This window comes from Dermacentor silvarum, chromosome 4 (assembly GCF_013339745.2).
Source record: "Dermacentor silvarum isolate Dsil-2018 chromosome 4, BIME_Dsil_1.4, whole genome shotgun sequence".
Lineage (NCBI taxonomy): Eukaryota > Metazoa > Arthropoda > Arachnida > Ixodida > Ixodidae > Dermacentor > Dermacentor silvarum.
This window is the reverse complement of record NC_051157.2, coordinates 50505456-50530236: the sequence shown is the minus strand read 5'-3', so window position 1 is coordinate 50530236 and position 24781 is coordinate 50505456. Positions and strand designations below refer to the sequence as shown.

Below are 24781 nucleotides of genomic sequence, written 5' to 3'. Positions count from 1 at the left end.
TGTGTTGTTGGCGCCAGTAGTACCTGATTCAAGCAACCGTGATTGACATTTCCTCCTGATACCCTGCCGAGTGAGCAAATATCAGGGAATGATGAAAAGTTAGGTGAACACGCCAAGCTAAAGCACTGTTCAGAAGTGCTATCACCTATGGTCAACATTCAGTCGAAACATACAGTAGGGAAACAAGTGTTCGGTTCAATTATATTTGACGCTGCACCAATATAATGAGGTCTTGGCATTTGTAGCTGGATGTTTGGTGGCAGACCGTTTTTAATATCTGTTCCACATATTGTTCCATCATTTTTTTCAGTTTAATGTGGTTGACGCTGCAAGCTGTTCACTGTGTATATAGTGTTTTGTACTGTACATTTTCTAATCATATGGCAACCCATTGATTCCAGCACCAGCATTCTGCCCGAGGACCGTATGTTGTGCAGCTCTGTACTAGAGTGTATAGAATATTCTAGTACTGTTGAACCACAATATAATGAACATGGTATGGAGAAGGCCTTGGAGCCTGTTCAGCAGGCCCCCAGCCATGGCTGGAGCATTTCTGGCCCCCCTCTTCTACCACTTCCACAACGTCGCACAATGCCGCTGGTGGCACTTCCCACACTGCCACTCCTGCTGCGAAGGCGATGGCACTAGCCCCCAATGACCTGGAGCGATAGCATGGCACCTTGCTGGCTGGCAAAACATTGTTTACTGGAGCACCGAACATGGATGTGGCAGAGCAGGCAGTTTCTTAGTCGCCAAGGTCTTTCAGGAGCCTGAAGGTCCTAAACCTGGCTAGCTTGCCAGACCCGCACCTGGGCTTCTTCCTCGACCTTGTTCCGAAAGGTGTTTGCCGGCAGCTAGCAGCCGGCAGGCAAAGCCACCTACTCGCTTCCATGCCATCACAAGGAGACCAGCCAGTCACCTTGGTGGTGCACATATGACGAGATGGCAACATGTTTGTAGGTTAGCTGTCACTGGACCAGGAAGTAGATCGAACTAATCCGAATGATGTGCCAACACCAACCCATTTCTTCAGCGGACCAGCGACTCCTTGCAATTTTCCTGCTAAGCTCCACTGCCAGCTTTTTTCTATAACATCAGGCAACCTTTCAAACATAGCCACCGCTGCTAGCTTGGCTGAATCTTCAGTGTGTGCCTTGGATCCCAAGGTGCCTTGGATCCCAGGGGGACGCTTGCCCACAAAAGCTACCTGTTGTGGAACGAGAACCACAGCCTCCTCAACATTCACTGTTCATCCCGAAAAGCTTCCAGGGGCCCCACAATCAGGCGCCAATGTGGAGAAGGCGCGACCCTGGAGTTCTGGCAAGCAGGCCTCCAGCACGGCTGGAACATATCACTTGCCCTTTTTCTACCACTCCCACGATCTTGCTGTCCCTAGTGAGGATCACGGTGGCAGTTTGAACAACTAATATAGCGAATAACAAGCAGTGAAGCAAGCTGCCACAGAGTATGCACTCATTCCGGTGGCACCTTGTGTAATAGACGCTTTTGATACAGTTTAGAGCTTCTTTGGAGCGCATGCCGACGATGTCACAATCATTCACCTTATAGAATGCGAAAGCCGCATTACACTGCTGCTTGCCAACAAGTGCAAGCAAGCCAAAACTAAGACTTTTGGAATTAAAAATAGTTTTCTGGGCTCAGGATTGTGTTCACTTGGGCTGGTTGGTACATAGCTTATTCCATGCCACTAAACCACATTGTTATTCATAAATTTTACATCCATTTCAGATTTATACGAGCCCCACCAATTTCGTTTTGGTGGGACTCGACTGTACTCACTTCTATAAGATAACCATTCAGAAAGAAAGTTCCAACCTGTTACAACGGGTCCGCACACAACATACCTTCAGATATAATAGACTATTCTTCTGAACTAGTTTTGTCTGCTTATATTATCAATGCAGCAAATTCCGCATTTAGCGGACCCAGCTATAACGGAATATTGTCTACTACAGATAAATCTTTAGGCAAATTTTGTCTCGATGGTGTAAGTAGAACGTATCTTGCTGTGACAAGGAATGCATGCGGCAGTGTGCTGCACGCAAATATTTCAGACTGTCTGTAGAATTTAAGAAAATGCAGTTTTTCTTAAGGAATGAATAGACAAGCGTAAGCTTTCCGCAACGGCATGACGCACAACACCTCGTTAGCAGAGAGTTTTCATGATAATCATGCAAATGGCCCACCGTGACGCCGTGCCACGTGGTTGTACGATTAGTGCATAAACCCATTTATCTATATACAGTATAGACCACTTATAACGTAACCGCTTATAGTGCAGGACCGGACATAGTGCGGTCTTTTCAGACTCCCGTTCATTTTCCCATAGCACTCCATGTAGTATACACATATTTCTTATAGTGCAGTTGCGGGAAATGAAATACCGGTTACAGTACGCCTGCCTGGGAGTACGGAAGTCAGCTGAGACGGCGAACGCTCCCCTCAAACAGGCGCCCCAAGGAGTTCTTGAGGAAGAAAGAGACGAAGTGGAGGAGAAGGGCACGTGGTGCTGTTGCGTCCCGAATCGGCCGGGCGCATTCATTGATTGTTTCCCATCGAGGCAGGCCCTTTCATGAGCGTCGCCCAGCTGGCGACAGTGCCAGACGCCGACGAGACGGGCAAACAAGCGCCCCAACTCGGCAGTGCCCACTCTTTGGGTGCTTCCCCCGATGCCACCCCTTTAATCAGCGTCGTCCAGACGGCGACAGTGCCCGACAGCGGCAGTGACGCCATGACAAAGAAGCTCACTTAGAAACGACTGACCACAACCGCCACGCTTCGTTAGACAAGGGGATTAGTGCAAAGGCCATTCTCCCGACCCTGGCAAGATGACCGTCGGAGGGCAAGAAACAGGTCACCGACTTTCGTGGAAGGAGTGTCAACCCCCAGTTTCCGGATTGCCTCGTCCTTGCTTCGAAGATGCAACATTGGAGGCGGAGTTCAGCGAACAAGTCTGATTGGCCGCATCAAGGTCATCTGATTCCCTAGTCAGGTCAACTAAGGAAGACCGATGTTTTATAAGGGGACACCTTGCGTGTAGTGGTGTGTCCTGACGTGTTCTGATATGTGCTCAGACATGTAGTGAGCTGAGACTTTCAAAGTGCTCTCCCATGGAGCGGGCTTCCATATTTGGAGCCACTGTTAACATGTAGAATAAACCCTTTTTTCTATCGCTTTTACTCCCGGAGGTACTCATCCCTTTGGCTGAAGGATCACCGGCCTAAACGCTACCCGTTCCCAACAGTGCGAACGAGCAGCCAGTGAGGCTGAAACCAGAATCTTGAGTGCGAGTCGTGAAATATCACGGCGCGCATAGCGAGCGAGGGCCACGCTCGGCTGACAAACTGCCAACGCCGGCCAACGCTTGCTTCACGATAACGGCAGTAAACAAAACTTCAGGGAGCGGGAGGCGCCGGCACGGCACGGCGAAGGGCGCACGCAGAGACCGTGGAATGTGAAGGAAGAGGGCGGCAGAAGCGGATTTCGCCCCGGCAACTTCACCGCTTCGGTGGCTCCTCTCGCCCTCCCTCGCAGCTCCCTCACTTTCGACTGTCCTCGTGCGCGCCCGCCGCCGCTCCAGCCGGCCCGGCGCCAGCTCCCCGAAGTTTTGTTTTCTGCCGTTATTGGGAAGCGGGCATTTGCTGGCGTGGGCAGTTTCGTTGGCCGGCCTGGGACAGCGCCGCTGTTTCTCTCTGCGCCGTAGCCGCAGCGTGCAAGGTCAACCCGTGACTAGAAAGTAGAGGAAGCATAAAGGAGAAAGAAGGGTTCACTGCCATTTTCTACGCGTGGCTACGGTAGCGTGGCTGAGACGTCGGCACGTACACGCATGTTCCGGCGCAACGCAGAATCGGTGACCTTGCCATTTCAGAGAGGGTAAAATTTTCGCCGCGTTTTTTTTTTTTCTTTCTTTGTTGTTTTGTTCGCGCACGACATTGAGGGGTCTCTCCTAAGCTTTTACTCTATGGCGGTGCCGGAGCAACGCCGGTCAGAGGCGCCGCCGCGTGATTTGGTTCGAATTAACTAGATTCGACTGTAAATTGAATGCAAACGTTCTAGCCGCATTCCTCGACTGTCGCATGCGCGTGGCGGCTCGGTGCACATGTTTTGCATATGTGCAGGCCTTGAAAATTGTTGCTTTGGTTATGGTGCGATACCGCTTATAGTGCGGATATTCGCGACTCCGGCGACTTACGTTATAAGCGGTCTACACTGTAGCTGTTTATTTTAATTTTGTCGTTTTCATCGTTCTAGCGATCGCCTTGGGCTTAGACAGCAGCATATGCTAAGTTTTGCCATTTCACAACATACTGCGACCATACTTTTGGATAAAACTAACTTCAAATATAACAGACCTTCTTCGCAGGATTATCAATATCCGTTGATAGCGTTGATAGCGTTGACGAGCGTTGACTGCAGTAGTTTGAAAGCACCATGCCATGCATGTGCGCATTGAGAACAGGAGTAAACAAATGAAAATGCAGGTATTCCACCCAAAGCATAGCAGAGGACAAAAGCAAGCCCCCCTGCTGTAGCCAACAAGGTGTGCCGCCAATGGCCGTGCCCGAGGCCAACATTCAGATGCAAAGAGCAGCACATAATCCGAAACACAAGCACAAAAATGTAACTTCCTACCTCCCATATGGCATTCAATGCATTGCTGTCTACATCGACACCAGGGTTGAAAATGCCAGCAGCAGCTCTTCCGGTGCAAACAATTGGAATCACTGGTTTGTCATTCCACACAAACTCAGCTACTCTTCTTGCTGTGTTCAGACCCCCTAGTATAAAATAAAATACACACGAGCCAAGCTATAAATTTTTCACACTCTATTTTGCACTTTTCACACAGACCCATGCTAATAAATAAGATTCTCCTATTGCTATATGTCAAAACAAATAAGTTTGAGCGTCATAACACTATACGCATTCGAGCAACATGACAAAGTGCTTACAGTCTACGTGCAACTGTACTCTTCTAACTGCACATTAACACTCCTTCGCTAAGCACGTCACACGGGTCTAATGTACATGAGCTGCCAACCTTGCCAAAGTGGACAACAGTACATTTGTTCTGAATTAAGTTTCATTACCATCAAAATTTAAAAGGGCACAGAGCAAAAGCTTACTAATTCAAGACTATGATTCGTGTTTTCCAATACAGTGGAATCTCGTTGATACAATCTTCATGGGAACCAGAAAATAAATTGTATTATCCGAAAATCGTATCATCCAACGTATTATCCAACCAAATTGTATTCTCAAGAAAGGAGGGGGGGGGGGGGGAACATATCATCCCGACAAACATACTACGCAGAATCGTATCAACGAGGTTACACAGTAATTCAAAATAACCAGCACAGTCCTGCTTTTGTGGATTGAGCACTGTGGGCAAAACAACTAATTGATTTGTAGGTCGATTGCCCTTGCTTTTGGTTGACCTGCTACGTTTGCAGAACATTTTCAAGCCTTAAAAGGACACTAAAGGAAAATGTTAAATTAGATTAAAACCTGATAAACTTATAAAGCGTTTTTCCGGAACTCTATGTTGGTTACTTTTGTGCGAATAGCTTCATTATTAGAAGGGAAAATGAAGGTCAAAGTTCTATATTTTTAAACCTTTGACGATCAATGCCGTAAATCTACGGCGCTGCAAACAAGTCCCAAACGGTAGATGCCGTATATTTACAGAACCATCTGTACGTTTGAAAAACGCGCCAATTTTTCGACTCTTGTTGCCCAGCAAATGCTGGCACCCTGTGTGGATACAAGTAATTTTTTTATTTGGCCATTAGCCTTTTGGTTTTCATTCCATGGCTTCTTTACACTGATACTTCAGCTACCACTTGCGCATCCGCACGTGCGAGGGCGCGTGGCGATTAGTTTTGGTTTTGTCTCGCAGGCTGTTTCTGTTTCTAGCGCTCCTAAACGCTGATGTCTGTCTGGTTTCTAACCTCTCAAAGGGTCACTGCTTGCTATGTGCTCGCCTGTCTGCTGCTCAGAGGGGTGCGATTACATCAGTTAAGAAGCGGGCGCTGGTATATACAAACGATGCTGCTGTATACAAATGGCGCTGCCATGCCTGCGTTTCGTTTCTCAAGACTCGACTCTCGAAAACTGATTGCCCCTCATTAGAGACGGAACGAAGGATTACTGCAAGTTCTTGATTCATTTGGTTTAACAACCAGCTGAAAGTGAGTCGAGCGGCGATTCCTCCGATGCGGACTACTACCCAAGTGCAGCATCAGAATATATTATTTCAGTGTATGTACTTTTTATTGTTATTATAAGTATTTATGGATCCCCATCTGTATTCACGAATAAAAAATGCATGATTGCCTATGGAAAGTATATATATATGAATTTTTTTCACATTATGGCCACCAAAAAATTGGAAGTTTTTTTAAATAGGTCAGTCTGAAGATTTTAAATCTGCAATAAAAAACCGACACAGGGCATTTGGTGAAAGAAATCGACCCTCAACGGGTTAAATATGGCGTGCACTAGACACGCGGCAATATCGCGCCGAAACCCCCGCACAGGTACACCAGTGTGACGTCAAAGATCTTTAAGTATTTCCACGTATTGGTGCCTTTGTAGTTAAGTAGAAGTTCTTTAAACTTGCTAATTTCAGTCTCTGGTTCTTTGAGAGTGCAAAATAGTCCATCTTTACTGATAATAAATTAACTAGGCTGAGCAGACACCATGAAAATTTATGAAGTCGCAAAGAGCTGGTGCGGGAGGCGACGTTGCCACTGACTGTCGACTTTTCCGACTTACCAAGGCTCCTCTCAGAGCAGAGTGGCTTTTTTTCATTTTGTGCAAGGGTATTTACTAATAAAGTACAACTTATGTTTCTCTGCGAGTCCCTTTAACTTCAAACGAAACTTTTGCATTGCAGCACGATCGAAAACGGCTCATGAGAGGATATTCATAAGGCAGAGGTAGTCAAAACACACCTGCTTGCCATAATCGGGAGGCTGTGTCTGCTGACAGCTGCCGCAACAAGATGGTGAGTTTGTGCGGGAACTTCAGGGTGGAATCGCCACCTGTCCTCTGTTTCTACATCTTTATGGCTTACCAAGAAAGTAGCCATGGTAAGATGGGCTGCTCTGCTATTGCACATGCGTAATCTACCAATTCAGCTTAACTTTCATATCTCTTTACGTACACCAATCTGTATCAGTGGGTGCAATGGACAGAGCACAACTGTAGCATAAGCTACAAAGCAAGCTCGTACATGTTTCTCAGAAAGCTTCAAAAACTGTAGAAAAATTTGTCTCAGTCTGGGGGCTCAGAGCTCCTGCGCTTAAAGTTGTCCAATAATTCGGATCCACTCTGGAATCAGTTAGCCTCCTGGTAAGCTCAGAGAGTAGAGCGACTGCCGTGGAAAGGCGTTAGTCCTGTCTCTGGACCACAGCACATTTTTCTTCGACTGGGTTCCCTTTATAGCTTCCTGCTACTCTCACGTAAACAACATTTTTTTTTCTCCTTTCAGCAAACTTTCTCTGTGTGGCAGATTTCCGCAGATCTAATTTTCCAATGCAGCCATACCTTCTATCAAAATGCAAACGTCGAACACCCGTGCAATCACAGCATCCCTCTCAGCCATGGAGCTGCCCGCAACTTTCACTTGGCCATGAGTGATGCCGCCAAATGTGCCATCAGGTCTCTGGTAAGCTTTCTTGCTCCAGTCCTAAGAAAACACAACACGTACAAGATGGTAAGTTAGCCAAGGTATCTGCTGACGTTACAATATGTTACATCATAGACATCCTGTGATTTTCACACACAGCAATAGGCAGTCAAATAATTTGGCTGGCCTGTAGAGACTGCACATATCGCTACTGCTGTAATGCCCAAGCATGTGTCACAAGTTTGAGTCAAAAGTGTCACAAACATCATAGCACAGTAGCACATCACTGTATGGCTTTGCCTTATGTCCAATCAAAGCTCAAAATGGGCAACCAATTTCAGCGGACTTTGACATCGAACCATGATCTTCTCTTAAGCTCAGCGTGTCCTGCATTCTCCATAAGCTCCTGGGACACGCAACATACAGTGTCCCTTCCATCCGCTTGGACTTACAGTCACAGCCAATGGCTACCACACTTGGGCCTCTAAGGGTGCTTCCGACCCCCTCAGCACTAATGCCTTTGGCACTGGACAGCCTGGCTCAAGCTGATCTCTCTGGCTTTTCAAATAAACTTTCTATACAGAAGATTCCTTGCAGTAAGTGACAGACAGTGAGCCTTTGCCCTAAGACCTCCAGCCAAATTTAACAAATCACAGTGTCACTAATTATTTGCGAGTCATGCAGCTTCATAAGAATTCTCCCCTTCAAACACATGTAATAATTCTGCATGTCTTCCCTTAATGCTGACCTACCCAATTAATTAAGACATGTCGCCGTCCAAAGCATAAAGCCTACAATTCACATCAAAACTTGCCCCCTCTACATCAACCTGCGCCCCTAATTAAGCCATGTGCTATTTACTCACACGTTGTTCAAGTGATTGGTGGAATACATATAAAGTTCTTGTAGGTAAATCCATAATTAATGAGGCAATTAAGACTAATTATACCATAGTGACCTTGTCTTTGTCCTTCTAATCATGTGCTGATGTACTCAAAGTGTTATGTCTTCTAGAAGCCCTGTGTAATGCAGATATGGGATTTTAGACAAAAAAGTATTGCATTTCGATATAGAGGTCAACTAGTATAGGAGAGACCAAGATAAAGATTTGTGCAGAAACCATTGACGATGATTGTCAACTGCTGATTTCAGAAATGAAATTATTTTCTCATGATAAATATTTTTTATGATATCCAAAACAGGATGTTCATTGTTTAGGGCCTAATTAGCTAATTAACATCAACTTGCACGGTAATGTACAGCACACAGAATCGATTCTGAATGTTCATAGTGTGTCGTAAGCTATAAATTGTTGTTTTTGCGGCATGCATGTCTCCAGCGGCGCGAGTGCCGGCATGGATCACGACTGCCACGCTTCTTTCCCACAAGAGCCCTCTAACCAACGCCACCTAGAGAAATTTCCTCTAAGTAGCATTACTCTACCCCAGCTGCCCCATCCATGTATGGAGGGTGGCGAGAGAAGAGGAATGCTGTGCTTGCCAAGCACTCTACCACAGCATTTACGCCTTAAAATGCATCAAAGCTCAAGTGCAATAGCATGTGCATCTCGGAGACCTATACAGTTGTCATGTGCCTTTTGCATCAGTGCCTTTGTATTGCAAGTGCTACCACCAACCATCAACCAACAACCACCGAATGCCAACTGCAAAAACGGGCGAAAGAGGCAAAAAAAGCTTTTTGCTTTAAAAACCTGAATATTGTTCTATAAAGACAGAGCAAATTTTATTAAAGTTGACAACACAATCAGGCATTGTTCAAAGAATGGCTGACCGGTAGCAGTGCCAAGCTCAAGCACCACTTGAGGATGCAGCAGCAGCGCAAACATGGTGGCTTCACTGGCAGTGCCAGAGAGGAGCAGCATACTGTTATTTTTTTTTTTGAGCAGCAAAGAGACCAATCCCTTCAAAATTCGTCAAAGTGAAGGCATATCATGAGGATAAATGTCTGCCGCACAACAAATGCATGAACGGGCGAATATGAAACTTCAAGTTGGCATCACACCTACAAAAGCCAAGTCTCTGTGCAGTGTATGACACTTGATTGCCAATCGTTTTTCTGCAGTTATCTGCACATTTTTAAACAGCTTGTCACGATCGACGACACGCCACACGTTCGTCCCGAACTTATCCTTTATTATCCACTCCAACCCAACGCACCACACCACTCACGTTCCCCCATTCACCTCTCTGTCCCCCGCACACACTCACTCTCACCGCTGTCTTCCCCGCACTCGCGCCACCTCTAATCCGCTCCTTCAACTACTGTTGATCCCGCGCGTGGCCTCCGAGAACCGTGGCTCCTCATCGCGTGTCTTGGGCTCGCTTGCCCCGGCCCTTGTGCATCACAACTCTCCCCCCCCTCAAATTGTGAAGCCGTGCTGGTAGGGAGAAGCAATGGCTCATGGTAGAGCATCAACTGATCCGCGTGGGCAGTAGTCCGATAACGTCCTGTAGTAGGATCGCTCAAAACAAAGTCATTGTCGCCTAATCGTTAGAGTACACAATAAGGTCCACTTCGCCGCGGTGCCAATTTTGCCGAAACGCCCTTGGCCGCATCACTCAAGGTGTGAGAATCCAGGAGCACAAGGTCACCCTCTTTGATGGTCGTTGGCTGCCGATGACGGTCGTAACAGGATTTTTGCACCTTCCAAGCAACTGCCTGATGTGTCCGAGCATATTGGAGGGCCTCTCCAAGGCACCGCTGAAGTTCTGTAGCAAGTGCATGGTGTGCTGCTTTCGGAGGCTCCGTGTCCTCCTTATCACTTGCAGGTTCCCATGGGGTGCGCAACTCGCGGCCGTAACACAACAATGCTGGAGTATATCCGGTGACAACGCTCTCGGCAGTACGCATGGCAAGGCTGATCTCAGGTATATGCCGGTCCCAGTCTTTGTGGTTGGAGCAGTATGCCCGTAGACATTGCTTAATTGTGCCATTGTGACGCTCTACCATTTGGCCGGCCGGCCGGTAAGGCACCGTGTGGCGATCTTTGATGCCCCAGTGTTTCAAGAGGTTGCGCCATAGTGTGCTAACAAAGGGCTTGCCATTGTCGCTGGTGATGGCCACAGGTGTGCCATGGCGGCAGAAGACTTGCACCATGCACTCCAGTATTTTTGCACTTGTTGCTGCTCGTAGAGGGAAAAGCTCTGGGAACTTGGTAAATTTATCAATAACTACCAGCAAGTATTTGTGGCCCCGAGGTGTAGATGGCAAGGGCCCGATAATGTCGACACTGAGTTCTTCCATGGGTGATGTTGCCCACTGACTGCTCATGAGGCCCTCTGGTTTCTTGCGCTGAGCTTTTGTGCGCTGACAGACAGTACAGCATTGTACATACTTTGATATGTCAGCCCGCATGCCCAGCCAGACGAATCGTGCTGCTACACGCCTCAGAGTTTTGAAAAATCCAGCATGGCCCGCAGTGGGATGGTCATGGGCCATCTTCAACGCCAGCTGACGCAAGTGATTAGGTAGCCACGCTACCTTCTTTTTGCCTCTTTGCTGAACCAGTAGTCCGTTTGGCTGCAGTTCCGTTGTTTCTGCCAGATCGCGAAAAAGGCGATGATCAGGGTCTGAGCTTGGAAGCTGAGTCCCTTGGACTACTGCCTTCAGCTTTAAGAGGCAGTCATCACGAGCCTGTTCTTGTACAAGCTGTAGTGTGTCACTCAATAGCAAAGAGTCATTCTCCGAGGCAACAGCTACTTCATCAAATGTAATTTTGCCTTCAGGTTCTGGGGCAGCAATGGGGAACAGAGTCTCATGCAGGTTGTCATTTGGGCTGTCTTCACACTGGAGAGGGGCTCTACTCAAGGCATCAGCGGGTATGTTTGCCAGCCCTCGTCTGTGCTTGATTCGGCAGTTGAAGCCCTGCAGCCGAAGAACCCAACGCTTGACCCTGGGTGAAGCTTGGTCGGTATTAAACATCCATGCCAGAGAGGAGTGATCACAGTGTATCTCAAACTCTGTAAATTCAAGATATGCCCTGAACTTGTCCACTGCCCAGACTACTGCCAGGCATTCCCACTCCTGGACAGTATAATGTCTCTCCGCTGCTGTAAGGACTCTGCTAATGAAGGATACAGGCCGCAGTCCCTCAGGGCCAGCCTGCAGTAGCACAGCTGCAATCCCAATGCCACTTGCATCTGTCTCTACCACAAAGGGTCGATTTAGATCTGGGAGGCTTGTAACAGCATCCTGAGCTAAGGCCTGCTTGAGTGCAGTGAAAGCCTGTTCTTGGCACTCCTGCCACTGCCATGGCTCGTTCTTCTTCAAAAGGTTGGTCAGTGGATGTGCCGTCAGTGAGAAGTGGGGGATGAAGCTTCTATAGTAGCCGGCTAGTCCCAGGAAGGCTTGCAACTGCTTAACTGTGCTGGGTCTTGGGTAATCCAGCACCGCACGCACCTTCTCCTCGTCTGGTCTGCACTGCCCAGGGGAGATGATGTGGCCTAAAGACTTAAGGGATTGGCAGCAGACCTGCATTTTATCTGGATTAATTGTAAGGCCAGCAGCCTCAATGCGTTGCAGCACTTCCCTTACATGCTCAACATGGTTTTCCAGTGTCTCCGAGTAGACAAGAACGTCGTCTAAAAACGCCATAGCGAAGTGGTGATTGATTCCCTGCAACACCCGGTCCATCAGGGTTTGAAAAGTTGCTGGGCCGCCTGCCACCCCGAAGGGCATCCTTGTAAACTCAAAAGTACCTTGATGGCAAATGAAGGCCGTTTTGGCTATGTCAGCTTCGCAAACAGGAATTTGAAAAAACCCTTGAGAGAGATCAAAGCTTGAAAACCACATTGCTCGGCCCAATTGCGCTAGCAGCCAGTCTGTTCGAGGCATTGGGTAGGCAGGTACTCGGGTGCGTGCATTTAATGGCCGGTAATCTACAGCGAGCCGGTAGCCTCCAGATTTCTTTGCAACGAGCACTGGGGCGCTAGTCCAAGGGCTGGTGCTCCGTCTTATAAGGCCCTGTTCGAGGAGGTCATCCACACAGCCCTCGATGATCTTTTGTTTCTTCACGTTCACGGGACGTAGCTTGCATCTCACGGGCGCACTATCCCTTGTGTCAATGCGGTGCTGAGCCAGGGTGGTACATCCTGGAATTGTAGAAAACAGATGGCTAAAGTCATACAGAACTTCACTCATGCTTGGCTGTAGCTCCTTAGTGGTAGCCAGGTGCATGTTCTCTATGTCCGGAACCACCAGCACTTCCTCAAAGAGGTTGTGCAAGTGGTATGACTCTGTATCTTCTATTGCCAGTGCTGCTGCTGGGTCCCTTTCGCGCTTAGCAAATGGCACCATGCACTGTGGATCGGTTCCAATAGTCCATCCACCCAGCGATACATGTAGAGAGATGCCTGTTGCTGTCAAAAAATCTCTGCCCAGCACAATGTCCCGACACAAGTCTGGCACACACAGGAAGTGTTGACTGCGGCTGCTTGTGGCCCACTGTATTTTGCACTTGAGGGAAGTCGTTGATTGAGACCAACCTGTTGCCAGGCGGAGTGCTCGTTCCTGTGTCTTGGGTTTGGCGCCTGCCTCGACCGCTACCTTTGCCGCCGGTGCTCCAAGCAAGCTCACACTCGAGCCTGTGTCCAGTAGGGCCTAGAACGTCGTCCTCCCAATCCGCACTTCCAGGAGAGGCTCCTTGTTGCCGGCCAAGGCCGCTACTTGCAGCGCAGTCTCGTAGGTGCTTGCCGGTGTAGCACCTACCGTCTCCCGTTTCCCGCACAATGAGAGCGGATATGCCCGATCCCGTTGCATTGGTAGCAGCGGGGCGGGACGCCACGTCGACCTGTAGGGCACTCGCGAGCTATGTGGCCGACGCCTCCACAGCGATGGCAGGTAAATCCTCCGGGGTCAAGCGGTTGGTACCGTTGCGGCTGTGACGGCGCTGAGAAATGTGCCGTCCTTGTGGTGAATGCAGCCAACCCGCGCAATTGGTCTCGGTGGTAGGAGGGCTGTATCGCCGCGGGGTGCAACGGCCAGGGGGATGCCGCTGGCGGATACTGGAACGGCGCGGCAGCCGCTGTGATCAACCCTCCGGGTTGTGTTCCCGACAGGCCGGCCACGTTTATAGTCGACTGGAAGGCCAAGTCCCTCGCGACTTGGTCAGTCGGTGGTGGTGGTGGCTTGTACTGCAGGCGCCTCCAGAAACGCTCCATGAGGCCGTCAGCAGCCTTCGCCAACTCCGCGAGACTGGAGAACTGCCTTCCTTCCACCAAATCCTGGAGCTGCGGGTGCATCTGCCGCAGCACGCGGTCAACTTTTTCTGACTCGGGAACTTCGCCGCCAATCCGGTCGTAGTAGGCCGCAATTGTATAAATAAATTCTTTTAAATTTTCTTGCGGATGTTGCGTAGCCAGCTCCAGCTCTTGCTTCAAGCGGCGCTTCGCGTCCATGGAGGAGAACTCCGCAATAAATGCGGCAGTGAACTCCTCCCACGACGCAAACGCGCTCACGAATCGCCACCACAACTTCGCGCTTCCTTCCAGCGCAGCGGGCACAATGTGGGTAAGCCTTCTGTCGGCGGCGACACCGCTGACCAAACAAAAGGTCTCCAGCCGGTCTAAAAATTCCTCGGGGGACTGCGGGTCGTTGAATCCCTTATACTTTGGAGTCTCCCGTGGAGCGCGGAGCGCATTCGCTCGCCGGTTGAACCGCCGCCGCCGTGGTCGTGGTTCTCGGAGGTGAGGCCTCGGCCGCCATGAGTCTTTGTCGCACAGCTGCCGCAACTTGCTCACGATCCATGGCCGATCCGTTCGTCTGTCCCAGCATATGCTGTACTAATTCTTCGGGCACATTCACTGCCTCCATGTCCACGTCGATCCCGGACGAGCCCCACTTGTCACGATCGACAACACGCCACACGTTCGTCCCGAACTTATCCTTTATTATCCACTCCAACCCAACGCACCACACCACTCACGTTCCCCCATTCACCTCTCTGTCCCCCGCACACACTCACTCTCACCGCTGTCTTCCCCGCACTCGCGCCACCTCTAATCCGCTCCGTCAACTACTGTTGATCCCGCGCGTGGCCTCCGAGAACCGTGGCTCCTCATCGCGTGTCTTGGGCTCGCTTGCCCCGGCCCTTGTGCGTCACAAGCTGGAGCAGTTGCACGGAATATAATGCATATTACCCGTAAGAACAAAGCTTTTCGAAATGCATTTCACAATTTAAAAAAAAAAGTACTTAATAGCTTTTTAAGCTGAATCGCCCCTGTGGTCTGATAGTCTGACTTTCAGATTTCTCACTCGCACACAGAGCAAGTCTGCCAGCTGGTCATGACATGACACATGCACCCGTGTGAGTCTGGGGGAATTGCATTAGCCACTACATATAGTAACAGTTTTACCCGCCATGGTTGCTCAGTGGCTACGGTGTTGGGCTGCTGAGCATGAGGTCGCGGGATTGAATCCCGGCCACGGCGGCCGCATTTCGATGGGGGTGAAATGCGAAAACACCAGTGTACTTAAATTTAGGTGCACGTTAAAGAACCCCAGGTGGTCCAAATTTCCGGAGTCCCCCACTACGGCGTGCCTCAGAATCAGATTGTGGTTTTGGCACGTAAAACCCCATAAGTAATAGTAACAGTTTTAATGTTAGCCTTTGTAATTTTAATATGCATGACTTAGCTAGCAACGCAGGTGCATTTCACCATGTTAGGCAAGCAACAGATTTGTCCAGTACAAGAAACAAATTTGCAAAGAGGACCACACACTCACCTTCTTGTCCTTCTCGGGCACTATGTGAAAGACCCTATGAAAAGGTTTCTCAGTCAAGGAGCGTTCTTCACAGAAGCTCCTTGCCACTTGTTCTTCAACACCGAAAAAGCCACTGGTGCAGAGGCTGACAAACTTTAACGAGGCAAGTTCCTGTCCAATGGCACTGCACAGAAAATACCAGGAGTACACCTTTTAACTCATTACGACAACAAAACAGACTCTGAGTATAGCACAGTATTGAACTGCAAAGTGTGTTTGTGTCGTACACTTAAGCTATTTAGAGCCTGGCACATATGTAATGCATAGGCTTTTGTAATGCATTTCTGGCTTACCAGTAATCTGCCTACAGTGAGACTGACATTTCTGGTACTCCAGAAATGTAATTTTCCAGTCCAGCTTATTCCTCCTTGGTGTCCCTCTATAAGTTCTGGAAAAATCCACCTGTGGCGAAATGCACTTGCATTCCACTAGTTTTCCCTAAAAAAGTTGCTTGCCCAGTGTGGGACCAAACTATATGAAGTACAAATGTACTTTGTGGCACATTTCAAAAACCATTACAACACAATACAATTTCCCCTGTTAGTAATACTTGACCCTTTAATTGATAAAGCCTAAGAGGCTGTACTGACCTTTGTGCCACAGTTTATGTGAAAAGTGTTCACTAACCCTAAAAGAAAATACTACTAGTACATGGCTTTTAGGAACCATAAACAATAAAAGTACAAAACAATCAGAGTTGCGAGACAACAGTGTGTGCAGCATCAAAGTTGGTGTGAAAGGCTCATAAAAGGGAAAAAAAAGAAAAATTCCTAGAAAGTCTTAGCAGAACTCTTTGAAAACAGACACTAAGTACAGTGTTGGCTGTTAGAGCGATCTCCACCATGCTCCGCTAGCCAGCTTCGGGCCTGGTGCTCATAACTATGTGCATGCTAATCATACGAAAGAGATTTGAAGACTCTCATCGATACCTACATAACATGTTCTGGCTTCCCACAAAGTTTAAGCCCATTTGCCTAACATCTGCACGTGAAATAAAACATGCAAATGATGAAATCATTGTCAGGCAACGTTTCTTTTTTTATTTTGCTTGTCATAAAGGCTCCAAATGCACACAATAAAAAGAGAAACTGAGTGTTTCGCTTGAAGGCCCAAAGCATTTACAAGCGATAGCAAGGTTCATCATTGTGCTTGGACTGCTCTGATGGTGTTCAAAGTACACGAAAGTGCAACATCTTGGCGCAACAGAGCACTTAAAGGGGCCCTTAAAGCTGTTTTCGGGTCACTATATTTGCTTTAGATCTATTCTAAGCATGTTATAAAACACAGAGCAAAACAAATTATGAAATTTGACCCACACACACCTCCTAAGTTATCAGTCAAAGAAAATAATTCAAATTACAAGCAAAATGAGAGCTAACCTCCACTCAAATGTTCGCAGCTTTAAGGTGCACATTTCACTCTCCCACGATGTCGCATGGTGCTAACCAATAGCAACAGGGCAATAGCGGAAGTCGGTGTGCTATGGTTGCCAAACCTGCTCAGCCTGTCGATGGCGTTCTATGATGTTCCCATGACCTTCGCGATTGGGTGCCATGCAGTCTAATTTCGGAACCCATGGCGTCCCTTTTATAGCTGCAACAACTTCCGCGAGACAGCTGTCGACACGCCAAAGCGCTTGGCATGTGATGTGTTATTCCCATGGTTGCAACACCTCGAGTGTGGTTCTCAGATACATAAAATGGTTGTAAAATGTAATGCCGTACCTTTTTTCGCAGTACTCGCAATACCGTGCAAACGTAAATCTCGCATGACATTTTTAACTCTCTTTTGCCACGTCCCGTCTATGAAGTACACAAAATTGCCGCATTGCGGCGATGCCATTGGTGCCACTCAACAAGCTTTAGCTGGCGTGTTGCAGGGCCCTTGATAACCCCTGTCTAATAAAAGCAACAAGCACCGCATAGATGTAGTATTATCATTTTCCCAAGAAAGGGTTCGGCGAGTATACAGCTAACATTTACAATCTTCTCAAGTATACAATTAACATGCCACAATTTCAACAGTGATATTACAATTCACACACTGCATTCAGCAGGCTCTGTCTGCCAAGTTGAAAAAGAACCAGCAGAAGACTGCTGCAGGCAAGTAACACTTTTGAGCAGACTTTGACTGAAAATTGCAGACACACTATACACCAATTTATGCTATGAAGATATAACAAATAACCAACCAGCAGATGCTCTCAGAACGTTTGCTCGATACATGTGTTCCACCAGTGACGTAGACTCTGTAGTCTGACTGTGGTAGCTCTGCCAGTAGCTTCTTCTCCTGCAACAACAAACATAGTTAAGGCATCTCGAGTGACATAATGCTGTCTTCTCAGGATAAAGCATTTTGCAGCAGGAGGTTGGATACCCAACTTATTAGTACACTCATGCGCAGTAAGCAGCAGCGATGAAGGAATCAGGAGGAAGCATGACGTCATGCAACTAGCTTTCGAAAGCCAACTCTCTCTGAAGCCGTCCCCTGTGCCTCCAAAAGTCGACCCAAGACGTGACCTTCGAGTCTTGGCTGTGCTTGGCAGACGCAGCCCGGTATTTATTTATTTATTTATTTATTTATTTATTTATTTATTTATTTATTTATTTATTTATTTATTTATTTATTTATTTCAGTATACCTTACAGGCCCCATGAGGAGCATTGAGCAAGGGGGCATCACTGCAAGACAGTTGTACACATGAATACCAAGACACGAGAACCGCAAAGTAGAAATCATCATTACAAACAGGGTTACAAATGAAGGTGCGGTAGCATACAAACATCAATAATTTTACCACGCACATTGCTGGCGCACATAATCAAACATTGTGTAAGAAATAGTGTAGTTTAAAGCATGAAAGATAAAAATAATCAGTGTGACGTTAGACAGATATACAGAACATGGCCTACAGAATAACACAATTTTAGGGCAGAAACTGCAGGTTCAGAAGTTGCCTAAATTTATCTCTGTCCGTTTGCTCGACCATGCTGTCAGGGAGGGAATTCCACGAGCGGATGGCTCATGGCGAAGCCAACAAATTAAATGCATCCGTGTTTCTGTAGCAGCGAGCGAAACTTGAATAATTATTCAGTCGTGATATGCAACTCGCACGTTCCAGCAGCAAAGACGATGACTTCATTTGATGAACATATTTATAGAGTATGTTTGGTTCCTGGTAAGTTTTAATAGGTGTGTGCTTCTTTGGGTGCTCTGCCAACTACTCTGTGCATATTTTTTCTCGATAGTTTGTGCAACTTCGGGTGTTTCTTGTGACATATACATTTACCTTCTTCGTTGTAAATGTGAACGTGGCAGACACACGTTGCTATCGCTCCCATTGCCTTTTCAGAGGAGCACATGTCGAACATGGTGGTGGGATGTGAACTTCCTCTGGCTTCAAATTTTGTCACGTGACACAACCTCCTAGTTTCTTTTCTTCTTCCATGGTAGGAAGAAAGTATGCAGGAATGATAGATAAAATGAATTGATGGTATAGAGGCAACTGTGCGTATTAGGTCCATTTTTTAAGCCCCTAAGTGCATTGGCTGTGTGCAACATGAGATGACATAATAATCACAGTAACAATACTTCGTATTTCATTTCCCTATCCTCAAAACATCTATCACCTCAGTATATTAATATGTTGTGGAGATTTAGACACAACCCGTCACCTTCATGCGGGCATTTGCCTATTCTGCCATCATCCCTGCGCCTCGTCGTTTTCACTTGCGACGGTTTGTCGGGGGTGAGTTTTTACACAGAACGTCTCCAATAGTGGCGCTTCGCACTGTGGGCCCCAGCGGGAAACCAGCACAGCGGGCAGAGCGAGAGCAAAGAACTCTCTGGGACAGCATCTCTGCATTGTGGAGATAAGGTGCGTCTCAGTGCATTTAAGCTGGCATTCGCCTATTCTGTCATCTCTATGCCTCTCGCTTTCCACAAGCAACGGTTGTCAGGGGTGGCATTTTTTTACACGGACTGGTTTGCAGCGGTGGTGCAACCGGCAGAGCGGGCTCAAGAGAGACCTGTATGTATATGTCTTTCCTCTCGTCCACTGGCCCCTTTGTTTGGGCGTTGCTCAGACTTGAGCTCGTCTGCGGTGCCTTGCACCTACGGCAAGCAAGTACCTTGTGTTGCTCCTTTTCTGAACGCTAAGCCAAAGAGCACTGCCTAGTGCTCGTGCGTGGTCCCACTACACCAAGCCACACTTATCGAAGGCCCAAGCCAACGGAGATTTCCCTTGCTCTCACAAGCAGGCCCACTGGTCATCGCGAGAGTATGCAGCATAGCCACGGGAACACTTTCCTTTGGCGGCGTGTCAGAGAGAGCCATCCTCCCACAGTGACAAGCTAGTGGTGCCTTTCTGTATTTTAGCCCTTGGCGCACGCAGGAGCCTCTTTGCTTCCGACGCCACCCTGGGACCGTGCGTTTATGCAGTGTTTGGTATCACCAGAGGCAAACAAACTTGTTTTCGTTAACTTAGGACAATACTCTGTGTATTGTGCCCGGTGCCTGGTGGTCTTTGCAGGCTGAGCGTGGGCGTGCAATGGTGCGCAAGATTACGTGAGGCGATGGCCAACATAGCCCTTTAGCTCGTTAAGCCATAACCTGTATTGCTGTGAAGTACAAGACCCCAACAACATGCAAATGCTGCACAGGCATCAGCCATTTTTCAATTGTCAGATATGTTTAACCTGCTGGATTATTCACAATACCTGACTTTACTGCTATGTGCTCTATAGAAACAACGTAGATAATGGCGTCTGAAATTTCAGGCAATCTACGATGTTCTTGAGTTTCAGGCATGATCCCTATGTGCCATGTTGTAAACAAGGTGGCCATGAACAAAGTCGCCAATCAGCTACCTGTACTCTCATTAATATTATAGAGGCAACTTCTCGGCTTTCAGAGTGCCGTACGACAACTGTCGAAGCATCTTTGTTGATCCAGCACCAAACTTTGGTTGCCAACGTCTGATAAAACAGCTCCAGTCAGGCCGTGTGCCCCAGGCAATGTGGCAATCACAAAAATTCACCAGCAAGTGATGTGGCAGCATGATGTCCTGTGAAGTTTGCCACTAATATGTTCATAACCAATAGCTTTCACTAGCAATGAGGCCTGAGATCATGCACGCAGGTCATGTCTCAAAAATTGAGACGGTCAACTTTAGACGTTCAGAACTTCGGTCGCCGTCATACACTGGTTTAAGAGAGAAGGTGGTGGTGCCGTCAGACCAATATTCAAATAATTAAGCAGTCAGTCGACGACTGTAAATGAATTCTTGTCTTTGGCTTGTCTTGGTTATGAGCCATGTTATGGCAGTGACTCTTGATCACCGAAAATGAAATTGTCGATTACACGTTTAAAATTTATATTAATTCGTTTCAAATACTTCGAAAACTATGAATTCTGAAATTTGAGACTAGGCGAATATCGAATAGCATAATTTTCGATAATATCAAAAACACTGAATATTTGCACAAGCCTAAGCAATACTACCAATATCCAATGTTATGCCAGAGTGATGCTCTGAAAAGGAGCATGAAAAGGAGCTTGAACGGGTGGGAGGCACGAAATGCACATACAGTCGCCGACCGTTTATTCGGACGCTGAAAATTCGGACATGCTCGTTTATTCGGACACCTTCGCGGCACCGCCACTCGTCCCATTGAAGTAATGTATAACCACAACCGATAGTTCGGACGCTCTACCGCGCGCCGTTCGATTTTTCGGACTCCGGCGGCCTGGTCAGATGCGACGTCGAACGCCACGATACGGTCACAAGCTGGCCGCGATGTTTACATTTTGCTAGGTTGCCAGCACTGAAAGGGCGCGCTTGCTATGGTTGGATTGCTGGTGTCTAAATCCACGCAGCACCTACAAGTGTCAGTTGCCAATCTCGAAGGCTATACTTTTATTGGCTGCACCTATTGGTTGTCGTGTTTCGGATTTAGCCAGTCCAGTATCCATTGACTGTATACCGTGGCCAAACAGCAGGCCAGGCCAAGCCAAGCCAGTGTGCTCGGCCTTTGCGTTGTCAGTTGTTACGTGACCTAGGCCTTGTTAACAGCTACCTTTCAAGTCTCGCTCTTTTGCTTAGTGCAGGGGTTCTCAAGTACGTTCATCCCAGGGAACCCTGCTAAGCTCCATAAAGTGCCAAGGAACCCCCCCCCCGCCCTCCCGAATTAACCGAATATGACTGATTAGCGCTAGCAGCGGCGAAGGCCTCGCGACATCCTTCACGGCGCGCGTTTTCATCTGAGACACGCTTTGCAACAACGGGCGCACATCCCGATTATTTTTTCGCCACTCAGCTGCTGGCCAACAAATTGTCCGTCCATCGCGATGTAGCCGGTGCTTTTTATCTTCGACAGCTTTGCACTGAGTCAAAGCGAAAGTACTGCTTGCCGCAACCACTGCGGACAAAACCGCGGCTGCTATCGACGCAATCATGGACGGCGACCTTGCGGTTCAGAAGGCAGGCGGCTGACGCACGCACCTAGTCAAAACGAAACTACCTTTCGCTGCAAGAAGTGTGGATGAAACTGCGGTCGCTATCGACGCTGCCATGGGAGGCGACTACACAGTTGTGAAGGCACGCAGCCGATGCGCGCATCGAGTGAAAACGAAACTACTATTTGCCGCAACCGCTGCGGACGAAACTGCGGTGGTTATCGACGCGATCAGAGATAGCGACTACGCACTTACAGAGGCACGCGGCTAGCCGTGGTTATAGACGCGATCAGAGATAGCGACTACGCACTTACAGAGGCACGCGGCTAGCCACCAACGCGGTGTTACTCGCGGCGATAAACGCAAGAATAAAGGCTTTAAAGGCACAATTAGGCACGAAGCGCTTCGGCGTTGCTGTCAGTCTCGTGCCGCGTACGATTGCCGCTGAGGACCACGGCGATGCGGACTGCGCCGCTTCGTTTCGGTTAGACGCTACGCCGTTCTTGCTCTCCTGCGGCGCGCATTTGCGATGCTCCGCGGTTTTTTTTTTTTTTTCCCCTCCAACGTATAGGTCAGTGCGCACGCTATCTGCACCTACCCTTTCTACAAATAGGAGAAAGGCGCATGGTGGTAAGCTACGGCCTCCGAGATTCAAGTGCGAAAGCTTAGGCGCGCTCGCTGCCCGTTCTGAGAGGTTGGGTGGCTACAAGCTGCTTGCGTATTTATTGCGCAGTTCGCACGTTGCTGTTACGCACTGTGATGTGCTTTTTGACACTCAGGCATGGGTAATGGAGGTTCTTTCGATCAAGCGCACCTTGTGTTTGTCGTTTTAGACACTTGTCGAGGGCGGGACCAGGGAAAATTTATCAGCGGCTCGCGAAACACCGAGCAGGGGCCTGCGGAACCCGTAGGTTCCGCGGAACCCACTTTGAGAACCCATGGCTTAGTGTGTTAGGCCTGATTCGCTTGTTCGTTCTCGTCCAGTTGTCGCGTAGTGCGAAATGGCTCCGACGCCTCCCGTGCCATCTGCGCCGACAAGACGCGGCAATTACAAGACTCTGTCTATAGCGATAGCCAGACACTGTCGGAAATAAGGCTGACCTGATCGCGTGTAAGCGTGCATCTGTACAGTCGCGCATTGACAATTTTTTCCGTCCACTGGGACCATAAAGGTACTTTTTTCTGGCGAATCCTTTTTTTCGGACTCTCGATTATTCGGATTTTTTCGCGGTTCCCGTCGAGTCCGAATAAAACGGTCGGCGACTGTAAATACGACACTTGTGCAACAAAACATAAGTCTGTGGAAACTTTCTGCGGCAAACCCAAAATTTAGGAACATCTTTCCTACAGAAATGAAGCAATCACAATGGAAGCATACCAAATACGTCGTTTCTTCCAAACTTGCATCAAAAACTGGTTTTTCAGGTTGCTTCAAGAGTCTGGTAATCCTCTCAAGCAACTGGCCTTCCCAGTCGTCAGATTCCCGCTGAATGAAAAGCAATAGACAGAAGATGAGGCATTGCACGCTCTCCCAGTTTAACAGCTTCACAAACAAGGCAGAATTCGGTGCTAGATGAAATGTTAAAAATCTCATCAGCAGACTCACTTTGTTCACAATAGTCGCAAATTGCAAGCGCTTCTGGATTGAAACTGGCACTTCCTTTTCGGTGCAGCCCACAACCACCACTTTCTTTCGTAAGAGACAATAGCACGCCTGCAAAAATACAATGAGAATGAGATACAGTGTGTTTGTTGGTCAGAAAAAAGTACAAATCTGAAAATCAGTCAGAACATGGGTCAGTGTGTCTAATAATTAGACGAATTAATTGTTGAGCTAGTTGGTCTTGCATTGCTGATAAGGAAGATTAGCACAACAAAAAGAAAATGCAACACAATGTCTTCCCTACCTCTGTGCATTGCATTTTCTTTGTGTTGCACAAATTTTCTGCATCAGTAATAACTAGGGCTGTGTGAATCCTAGCAGTTTTCGAGACAGAATGGAATACAAATCGAATAGTGCCAAAAGTGGCTCGGATTAAATATAATGTATATTGAATGCACTTAAACCTCGATATAATGAACTTCAAAATAACAAAATTTTCAATTTAACGAATGATTTACCTTTTACCTTTTGTCCATAGAACACCATGTATTTCAAACCTCAATATAACAAAGTGTGTTTACACACAATTTCAGTATATAACAAAATTTCACTGCCGCCACAAAGGAATACCGAAACAATAAAAGGAAACTTCCGCGGATGCAGATGGTCGAATGATTGAACTACAAGTGGCTGCTTGTGAACGCGTCCCTCAAATCACACACTGTGCGACCGAGAGTGACCGCCGAAGTGGAGCAGCGTCAGGTTCCGTATAAAATCCAAGTGTGATAAGATCCTATTGCGCCCCATGCGCTGTATGCTTTTGGTGCAAGTGCAAGCTTACAAGGGTGAGCCGAGAAGGATGGTGGTTTGATGAGCGTCATCTTCCTGCGCGAGCAATGGGAAAGGGGGAAAGCGAAGCGAGCTTGCGCGCTAATGCAATCAAGCGTGCATGAGGGGAGCAGGGGGAAAGCAGGTCGGTGCATGTCTCCTTTTGCTATGGCTATCAGCGTGACTGAGTGTATTCGCATCCCGCGCACCCTGTTTTAGAGGTGATCTGTTGCATGTGCAAAGCAGGGCAAGCCAAGGTGGCATGATATCATCAGCGCTGTCTTCCCGCGCGTTTGGTAAGTTGTGTAATCTCATGTTCCGGAGAGCCGTTGAAGCGAAAGGCAGACGAAGCCTCGCTGCCCACACTCTTCATGATACTGTCGTCCAACTGCAAGCGACACTATCAGCCGCAAGGGCAGAGTGGACAGCAAAGTATGGTTGGCTTCGCTTCGCAACAC

At 47.9% G+C, this 24781-nt stretch overlaps 1 protein-coding gene across 1 annotated transcript in view; it reads right to left on the bottom strand.

The window, feature by feature from the left end:
- The window catches only part of LOC119449996 (uncharacterized), a 53712-nt gene that overhangs the window by 7930 nt on the left and 21001 nt on the right, over nt 1-24781 (bottom strand). Inside the window, exons 13-18 of the mRNA XM_049665566.1 lie at nt 23499-23606; nt 23271-23378; nt 17628-17725; nt 15398-15560; nt 7573-7714; nt 4654-4799 (exon numbers count right to left, since the gene is read on the bottom strand). Of these exons, the coding sequence (XP_049521523.1) occupies nt 4654-4799; nt 7573-7714; nt 15398-15560; nt 17628-17725; nt 23271-23378; nt 23499-23606 (765 nt within the window). The remainder of the gene's footprint in view (nt 1-4653; nt 4800-7572; nt 7715-15397; nt 15561-17627; nt 17726-23270; nt 23379-23498; nt 23607-24781) is intronic.